Source organism: Ciconia boyciana, chromosome 2 (assembly GCF_034638445.1).
Source record: "Ciconia boyciana chromosome 2, ASM3463844v1, whole genome shotgun sequence".
Taxonomy (NCBI): domain Eukaryota; kingdom Metazoa; phylum Chordata; class Aves; order Ciconiiformes; family Ciconiidae; genus Ciconia; species Ciconia boyciana.
In genome coordinates this window covers 72,967,006-72,977,159 of record NC_132935.1, presented here as the reverse complement: position 1 = coordinate 72,977,159, position 10,154 = coordinate 72,967,006, and the positions used below count along the sequence as shown (strand labels likewise).

At 44.6% G+C, this 10,154-nt stretch overlaps 1 protein-coding gene across 1 annotated transcript; it reads right to left on the bottom strand.

Annotated features, from left to right (window-relative positions):
- Window positions 1-717: 717 nt before the first annotated feature.
- On the bottom strand, window positions 718-7,552 carry FRRS1L (ferric chelate reductase 1 like). The gene is made up of 5 exons (XM_072851337.1): window positions 7,348-7,552; window positions 5,388-5,472; window positions 4,769-4,907; window positions 1,358-1,604; window positions 718-890 (listed from the first exon to the last, which is right to left on the bottom strand). Exons 1-5 carry the CDS (start codon window positions 7,550-7,552, stop codon window positions 718-720), a joined length of 849 nt encoding a protein of 282 aa, XP_072707438.1.
- Between the last annotated feature and the right edge of the window lie 2,602 nt (window positions 7,553-10,154).

Here is a 10,154-nt window from a genome sequence, read left to right as displayed (position 1 = left end):
TTTATATCTCACTCATAAAAGAAGTAGCCATTTCTTTCAAGAAGGCTGTTGAAACACTGTTGTTATAAGGACATTCATCACCTCTTTTCCATTTAAAAAATCATGTTAATGCTTGATTATGCAAGTTTAGTTTTGGAAAGTACCAGAGCAAGTAAACCTTGATAAATATAAAAAAACCTGGGAGAACTGTCCATTACTGGAGGGCAGGTTTTATACTGCTGTGTCAGTATCCTGATCTTAAGTTCAGAAACTGCACTTAGAGTTGTGCTTTCTGCACCAGAACTACCAAACAGCATTATAATGTTTTCCCAAATTTGCTTTTTGGGAGCAATTTGGAAGGCAATTTTGTCATTTGATAAGATGTCCTAAATTTGCCTAAACACACATACAGACACCCCTCCCAAACACACACACACACACACACATATGCACGCACGCACATTGATTTTACAAAAGTCTCCTTTTCTTTAAGCAAGTAGTCACAACACTGAAAATATTTTCCTATGTGTTCACTGATTATTCTTAAGTGATTTGTCACCACTCTGCCACTCAAAGGAGATGGTTATTTCATTCTTCTGAGAAGCTAACTATGTTCAAAAGCAGCTAGATGATGATGGTGGTGTGATATAAATTCCAATAGAAAAAATGCATCGTCCATCCGTATAGCAGTCCATCCTGAGAAACTTCCACTGACAAATTCTTGCTATCTTCCACCGGTCACGGGGTTCCCATCAATAAATAGAAGGTCAGTGCAACAATGAGGAGCAAGCAGAATGGAGAAGAGAAGGTCTGATAGGCAGCCGATGGCATGAAAATATCTTCATACTTGTAAATACTGACAACACGCTCTGATACGGGTGGTGAGTCTATATCATGACGAGTTATAGAACCTTTAATAGGTAAGGGCAGAAAGAAATAACATCAGATGCATTTTTTTCTATAACTCTACCAAAGAAACAGGTAGAAAGCCAAGTAATTTTCAAATCTACAGGAGCATGCAATATTACACTGTCAGTGAGTAGGGTCATTTCTCTGCTTTCTGAAATTAAACTTCTGAATAAAACAAATGAAATTCAAGTAAACAATAAACATCCTTCAAAGGAATTCAGAACTTCTAGTTATGAATTATTCTTACCTAAATTTATCTTTGGGGAGTGGGGATAATAACTACATAGTGAAGAAAACACGACAGGTAGGATTATTATTTATTTTGTCTTCCTTTTTATGTGTTTTAAGCCTCATGCTGCCAGAATTTTAGTTAATTTTTAAAAAGGGGGTCTAGTAAGAATATTGTAATTGAAAGGCATTTATCAATTTTGGCACCCCAGTTCTGTCACAAACATGGAAAACAACTTACCCTGAATTGCTGGACCCCAAGCAAACAGATAGTACCAACTCAAGTGCAGATCTACGATGGTTTCCTCTCTGGGAACATACACAGGACGCTTGAATCGACACGTTACACGATTGTTTTCAAAAACTCCTTCTTCATCTCTAGCAGGATTTCTCTGGATTTCTTTAGCCCACTGACCGACATTATAGAAGTGCTGTATTCGGACTCTTCCGTTATCATCATGAACACAAGCCATGACATCATCTCCTCCCTACACGGTAAAAACATGTTGGTAGAAGGAAAACAAAAGTGTCACGAAACATTTCCTCATTTATGTATATAATTTTAACTATTAAAAACTGATCAAGACCTGCAGCTCTCATTCCTTCTTTCTAAGTTACATATACACAAAAATTTGTTTCCGTAACTATGTGTCTTTAATCAGATCGAACAGCACAAAGTGGATAGTAACATTTACTTACCTTACTATCTCTGAATTCTCTTTTGGATCTTTCTAAGAGTTATTTTACCTAACATATTTGTAAGACATGCTATCACCCTGCCATCACACAATTAATTGATCAGTGGAAGGCTGTTTTCTTTTGTAATTTGTGAAGTTCTGGGATCCTACTTCATAAAAACTGGTGGCCTTGAATCCTTGATGTGTGCAAAATCCGCTGCATCAAATAATGGACAGAAATCCAATAAAATTTGGTAAAATAGAGGAGATGAATCTAATAAATCTGGGCAAATAATAGCATAAATTCCAGTCTGTTTTTTCTAATCTCTTCTCATATTCACTTAAGGGAACATCACTTCTTATATCTCTTAAGAGAAAATGAAAAATATTCAGCACGCAGTAACAGAATACAGAACACCATAAGAAACAAGAAAAGGATAATCAATATGTGCTTCTTCATGTAGTATAAACAGCCACCAAGCATTACAATCAAGCAAAGAAACAACAGACAGAAGGAAGTATAAGACAATTGTTTGTAGAGGTCATTCACAGAAATATTAAACCAGTTGCTAGAAGAGTTACGCAAGGTCACTGCCGAAGTGGTAGAGCACTGCATCACTTGGCTTAGCATTAATTTTAGGAGTACTATCTCACAGAAGCCTTAGTATCTGGAACCATTAAAACACTGTGCAGGTTGGATGAATGGCATTTTACTGAACACCACTGCCACAGGTATCGGGGCCATATTAAATACAGGTCCTACTTCTCCAATACTAATCTTTCTGATATGTCATGCTGAGATAGACACAATGCTTGCTAGCGTGATCACCTCTGAGTTCTTTGTTATAGGGAAAGGAGAGAAAAAGGTGCAGTTCAGCTCTCTGGGAATATTGCTATGTGGATTTGTAAAAGATGTGCTGAAAGTGAGGGAAAAAAGGGACAACTAGGTAAAACACATGCTTGAACAGTTTCTGCACCTCAGTGCTGCTGCAGGCAACCTTTCCAGCTTCTGTCTTGAGCCTATCCTTGCTCTCCATAACTTCTTTTCCAAGATTAATTTTCATACATCTGAGCACAAATCTCTCGTTCTTAAGTACAAAGAGGCAAAAATAAAGCTGTTTTCACATAAAAAATTAAAAAGGAAAGAAAAAAGCATTCTGAATTTCGATTAATAGAACAACATTACAAAATCCTACCTAGACACAAAAGCCTGCAAGTGGAAAAGCGTAGTGTTATTTGAGACAAAGAAATAGGTCAAGGACTTTAAAAAAAAAAACTATTGAGGATGCAAAATAGGGTTTTTTTTCTGAACTTCTGTAGCTATCCAGGCCACAACATTTTGATTAGGGCCTCCAAGGCACAGCCCACTTCTCACAGCCAAGCTGTGAGACCCAGAGTCATTTTACCATTACAGCCTCCCTATCCTAGGACACCAAAACATCCTGGAAGTTATGAAAAATGATGAAGTCAGCAGGGGAACAAGAGAGAAAGACAGATGCTAGCTGGTTTAGTCCAGCTGACTGATGGGCATTAGATGACGTATGCAGCAAATCTGGAAGCAAAACCTTTTACTTTACACTTACTTTATTCTTCTTACCAGAAGCTGAGACAAACATGCTGCTTGATGTGCCTGGGATGAAAGGTAACGCCTGCTTTCCAAGGGGCTGATGAGGTGCAGGTGGTGGGACCCTGGGATCTATTGCAGGTATATCAGAATTACAAACTGGTAACAGGATCTCTGACAGCTTGGGGCCAAATGCTTAAACATGCTGAGCTGCTTTGAAAACCCTCTTGAGTACTTGCATTTCCAGGCATCTAAACTCTCCCCAAAATTTGGCTGTAAAACTGTTCCTCACAACATTAAAAACATGAACTGTTTCTTGTGACGTGAACTGTTCTCTATGACACAAAAGACTTCTATCCTTATTGTGTTTATTTACAGAGTCATATTAAAAAATATATAGTAATGACTGAAAAGCACCTGCCCTCACATTTTCTTTCTACTTCTCATTTTGGGCCTGATAAAAACATTGTTAAGTCAGTGAGAGTCTTCCTAGCCCAGGACATCTAAATTCTGTATTTTTTCATACTACTGCTTACAACTGTACAAGAAACAGTCCTGTCCTCTGACTTGTGATTTAGGATACAGGCTCAGTATTGTTTTATATACTCAGGAGTGTTTCTGTATACGAACACCTACATTATGAACTGCATTTTAATCCTAAACATTTTACCAAGGATCACAGACAAAACATCTTTGCATGTCGTCTATTGCTCAGGTTTTTTTAAAGTTCGCATAGTACACGCTCCTGTTTTGCTCATTGAAACACAATGAAAAGTGAAGCTTTTGAATTAAAAAGGAAGTACAGGAATAAGCATAAAACCAAACCAAATAAAATCCAGGAGAGATAGAAGAAGAAATTTAACAAGACTGCTTTCTAGGTTATGTACGTTTAAATTACTAGGAGTCATTTTGTCACACATTTGTGGCTTCCCTGGAACAACACACTGGTATGAAAGAAACAAAAAGATTTCCAAAGTTTAACAGTAAAAGCCATATTTATATCGTTGAAAGTCAGCTGATTTACTGAAGAATAAAATTATTTGCTATTTAGTTTCTGATGTGCCTTTTGTCCAACTAACACTGACATAAAGCGCGACAGGACATTTCCATGTGAATTGGCTTATCCCTGAGGGCTTTTCTAATAAAAAGACAAAAAGCTAATAACATTCAGACATTCAGAGCTGAACCAAAATACTGTTGTAATTCTCAGAGAAAGGGAAAGGACATATTAGGAAGGATGAGGCAGTCGGCCTGGCTTCTGCTCCGAGGGTGGCCACCAAACGGTGCTTTGTTTTTAGCAAGTCAGTTTTTCCTTATATGCTCTGATTCTGACAGATCAAATATAAACCATTTATATCCTAGCATGTAAAAGTGTGCACACTGTCAACATGAAGAACTGTACATGTCTTACCATTTTCTTGTCTGAGGAAAATCCCACCGCCACCCAGCCATCAGTATCAGCACTCAACTCAAATTCAACATCAGCTCCTATTCTACGGTAACTTAGAAAGTAGTCACAAGTCTCTGCATTGCATCCAGGTTTACCGTACCTAGATGGAATTGGAAATATATGTAACTTTTCCTTGCAATTTCCTGCTATGGAACTTAATTACATTTCTGCAAGAAAAAACTAAAAGAATGCATTTTGGTTTAATGGCAGTAAAACATATTATATGATGCTATACACAAAGTACCATTAATTAAGTGTTTGCAATTATTACTCTCTTAGCGTAAGAAGTATAGTATTTAAACAAGCAATTAATTACACACAGTATTACTCTGTTGACCTTCCTAGCCCTAGTTTTTTAAGTGCTTCATGAAAAGACAAGAAACATGAAATAACTGTAGGTCCATAACTATGACATATATCCTTAAATAATCTAGTTTCCTCAAATAATATAGTCCATGACTACAAAGTATGTTCCTAAATAATAAACATTTATTAAAATGAATATGGAACATTTACCAAAGTCTCCAGTCAGTCAGCATTTGCAAACGTAAAAGTATCTGCACTCTTATCTCAGACTGACCTGAAGCATCCCTTGGTTTTTCCACAGTCATCCACTCTGATTTTTGCAAATGGATCCACAGGAGGAGCAGTAGGGAAAGGGTAACCTGTATAATCAGAATAAATCATTACTAGTTAAAATACAAGGAATAAAAAGCAATAATACTAAACAGAAAGGATACCATTTACCAATGGTATTGGTAAATTGATTCCAATACCATTTACTTTGTCTGCGTATAACTGGGCTGTTCAGATGAGGGACTACTTTGTCACATACACAATCCCTTGCTCAGACAGTCCTGGGTCCAGGTACCAAAGTAACACTGGTAACTGAAAACAAAAATTTTGTCAGGTTTCCTAGATTCATCAAGAAGGGAGAAGGATGCTGGAGCATGGCTTTGCTACACTGAGGGCAAAAGTTAACTTAAGGCAGCAGGAACACTGAGTAATGCAGTCAACTAACAATTAGGGATCTCCACTCGGTTATCTCTTTGTGCGCTCTTAGTCCCCTCAGGAAATCTGTAAGGGAACTAAATCTGACTCCTTAGCTATAAATGACAGCATTAAGTATATAAATGCTATAAATGACAGCAGGGCACCAGATTCAGAGCTGTAGGAATGGATACTAAAAGGACCTTATAACATATCCTCCATTAAGAAGTAAAATAAGACATGCATTGCAATAAAAGGTAAGAGACTATCAAAACAGGGAATTGCCTGCAGTTATGACCTGCAATCACTTGTGAAGGACGACCCAGAAGAGCCGGACAATGAGAGTTATGCCTCCAAGCAATCCCCTGCCTGCTGTACGACAGTACACCAAAGAGAAAGCGTGAACATTTGCAAACAGACCTTTTCCGTTTTGGCCTGTAGAAGTTTGTGTCTGTTGCATGAACACAGGTATTTTAATAAGGATGTTCTTTTACTTAGCCAACTGAAAACCAAAGTGTGAGCTGTGAAACTAGAAAGTCCTCTGAAAGCGCTTCACTGAATAGGAAATAAACACTACAGTTAGTTACAGCATCCGCACACAAACGTTTAACCTACACAACTTCAGGCATTTGGGAGCCCTGATTTGCTTTCCTAGATTTCTGACAATGCCAATGGAGAGAGCAAGTATGCCATAAACTGCAAATTACAGCCTCCATTAACCGTATCAGAGGCCTGGGTAGATTACCCAGCATAAACGGATAAAGCCAGCAAAATTTCACCGCAGCCTGTAGCGGAGCATCACTGAAAGACTGGTCACAGGACACCCTATCTTCTCACTTCGTCCTTTTTTTTCAAATGTATGAAACAACCGGTTTTCAATGCAGCCAAGCCACAAAATTGGAGTTTTAACATTCTGCCATTTGTAACTTAAAATAGAAAAGCCACAAAAACCAGACGCGACTACAGTATTTCTTACCACGGAAGACATCACAGGGCATTTTGAAATCCACAAAAAACGGGACTCCTTTTAAGTTAGCAGCCCGGAAAGGTTTTCATGAAAGGCTTTGCACCTTGGAAGGCGAGCCGCCGCCGGTGCCCCGCTCAGCGGGACGGGGACGGAGCCCGGACCCCCGGCCCCCTCCCTGGCTCCTACCGCGGCCCCGGGCTCTGCCGCCCGGCGTGGGCTGCCCCGGCCCCCGCCTGGGGGACGTGCCCGGGCCCGGGGCTGTCGCTGCGCCGCAGCCCGGCGGGGAGCGAGGCGCCAGCCCTGCGGAGGGCCCGGCCGTCGGGCAGGGCACCCGGGGCTCCCCGCGGTCCCGGACCCGGAGCGGCAGGGCCGGAGGCCGCCCGGGCGGCGGCGGGCGAAGATGGCGGCGGGCGCTGGCCTTCGTGCTGAACGCCGCCGCCGCCCGCGCGCCCGCCCGTCGCCGGGCCGCCACCAACCGCCCGGCCCGGCCCGGCCCGGCCCGGCCCTCCCTCCCCCGCGCCGGGCTCGCCTCGCCGGCCGCCGCGCCCCGCCTGGCCCCGCCGCTTGCCCCCGGCCGCCGCACCCTCCTCGGAGAGGTAGCGCAGGTCGTAGAACTCGCTGGCGAAGGTGCCGTACGAGTCGTGGTGGGGCCGCGCCGCCTCCTCGCCGTGCTCCCCGCCGCCCGCCTCCCGCCGCCCGCCGCCCTCCTCCGCCGGGCTGGCGGCGGAGCCGGCCAGGAGCAGCAGCAGCAGCAGCCGCCGCCAAGCGCCGCGGCTCCGCACCGCCATGGCGGCGGCGGCGGCGGCGGGGCGGGGAGGCGGCGGCGCCCGAGCGCGCCTCCTGCGCGGCCGCCCGCGGGCTCCTGCGCCGCCGCCGGCAGCGGAGCGGAGCGGAGCGGGGGAGGCGGCGGGGGGGCCCGGTCCCGGGGACGGGCGGTGCCGGAGGGACTGCGGGGGTGGGTGAGGGGACGGTGTGGGAGGGTGTTTGGGGGAAAAGGGGTAGGGGCGGTGTGGGCGCGGCGGCGTGCGTGGGCGCTGGGTGCGTGGGCGCGGCAGGGTCGCCCCCAGCCCCGTCCCGGGCAGAGCCCTGGCAGCGCTGAGCCCTCCTGCTGGGACCACTACTGAAGGGTGCGCGGCGGCCTTCCCCACTCGCCAGCTTCCCGCACGCCCCCAGCCGCACGCCGGGAGCACCCCACAGCCCACCTCATCCCGCAGCCGCCCCGCCGCTGGGACGCCTTCTCCCGCGGGCCGGTGCACAGCTCTCGGGGGCAGCACCAGGCCGTCCCTGGTCGCTCCCGTGGCCTCGATTCGCCAAAACCTCTCAGCATGTGCTTCAAGAGGACGTGCTAAATCCTGCGTGGTAATCGCTAGGCGAACTTACCTCTTATTTTTTATTTTTAATGACTTCTGAGATGGGACTGAAGGGCACAGTGCGGCTTAACATTCGTTTCAGGTAAAACCCCATGCTAGTGAGTGTTCGCTATCTGATTGCCTGTTCTTGCTTTTGTATTTTATGCAACGTAACTGCAGCGGTACGAATATGCTGAAAAACGTGGCAGAACTGAAAGAAAGCCCAGCTTGTGCCCCCAAAGTTTGCTTGGGCTCTTGTGACTGATGCTGGACTTGCAGCTAGGCATTAAGGATACATTTGCATTCTCGCTGTGCTGTGGTATCTACGGGTTGATGGAGGAACAATGACCTTTCGTCCCCCGTGTTCGCTGAAGTGGCTCTTTTCTCGGGTTTGGATTGCCGTCTTCTGGTTATAACTATAATTTATTTTTTGTATTGCTATACATGGCTACACTCCCTCCTCCGAGAGTCTGGAAGAAAATTCAGCAAAACATCGGGGGGGGGGGAGAGGGGGAGACAGAAGAAGGCGCAGCAGTCGGCAATATTCTGAAAATTAAAATAACCCTCAATTTAAATCTTTTCTTTTTTAGTATCGATAACTGAACTGAGTTACTTTTTGATGGGGCACTGAGACTGCCCAAGATCTAGGCTGCATTAGGGATAAGTTCATTCCCTTGGGCTGAGTGGTTGCTTGTAATACCGGAGTGTGCTCAGCTGCATCAAGTGGAGAACGTTAATTCACGCCTCCATGCTTTAGTCCAGTGGAGCAGTGTGCTATTTCTCACTCCAAATAGAGAAACAGCCACAGAGAGGTAAAAAATAAATTGCAAAAGCAATTCCAATCACATGCAAATTCAACATGTTCCATAGTAGCGTATGGGAAAAGCTATGGGAGAGCAACACCAGGCTCAAGTGCAAAATAACGAGTCCCTTCTTCCCACCTCACTGAGCCTGGCAAACTTTACCAGGCCAATGGAAAACAAACAAACAAACAAATGGCAATAGAAAAACCCTTATAAATCAGGCTAACAGGAAAATAAGGCTGCGGCTTATTCTTTCTGGCAGTAATCAACTCTGGTGAAGGCCCCCCGTCTCCTTTTTGAAACAGCTAGCCGAGGGTTGTGATGCCTGTGAAGAAGCATTTGCTCAGCAAGGGAACAGCTGTCAGCTGCATGCTGGTTTTTCTTCCCTGGAAACAGGCTTTAGCGCACTGCGATACAGGCGATGCTTTGCAGTAATAGTAAACACTTAGGATATTTATCATGTATTGCCTGTACCTACATGACACCTATCATTTTAAATCTGACAGCTAAGATAACTGTCTGTGATTACAGTGGAGCTGCACTGACTTTCTAAGGTGAAGATATGGCTAAGAGACTGACCCTATTGCCTGTGCCTCCCTCCTAGTAAATCCTAAAAAATTAAAATGAAAATACTCCAGACACATTTTTTTCCTTAGTAGAACCTCTTGTGTTTGCCTGAAAGTTGTCCCTATCACAAAAATGGGTTGCTTATAGGAAGCAACATCATATTGAGACTGCTGGAGCACTAGCAACTACCTTCAATTTTCAGCAGACAGAAGGGTCTACACTGCAACTAATAGCACTGCCCGAGCGGCAGCAGGTCTGCAGGGAAGATCCTTATCTGATCAAGTAATTGAGGCTGCCATCAACGAAAGCATTAGCAGAAGGAGTCCAAACTGCAGTTGCATGAGCAGACTTAATCCTCAAACACCTATACTTTCTGAACGCCGTATTTCGCAGCTTGGACATGCTGGTAATGCCTTTCTTAGACGGGACATAGGCATGCCACCTCAGGTATGAACGGCGTGTTGGAAGGCATCGCCGTCCTCTGGCAGCAGGAGTCCTCTTGCTTTTGGTAAATTAGAGATGTGGTAATTTCCACCACTTTTTGCGCCATCACCTCCTGCCTTAGGGGAATCCAGCAGTCAAATTCCCTGCACAATTAAAGCAGTTTCCCTAGCTCAGGCAATTCTCTGGTGCTAGTGCTTGGTCTAGCAGTGTCTTCCCAGAGCTGGAGA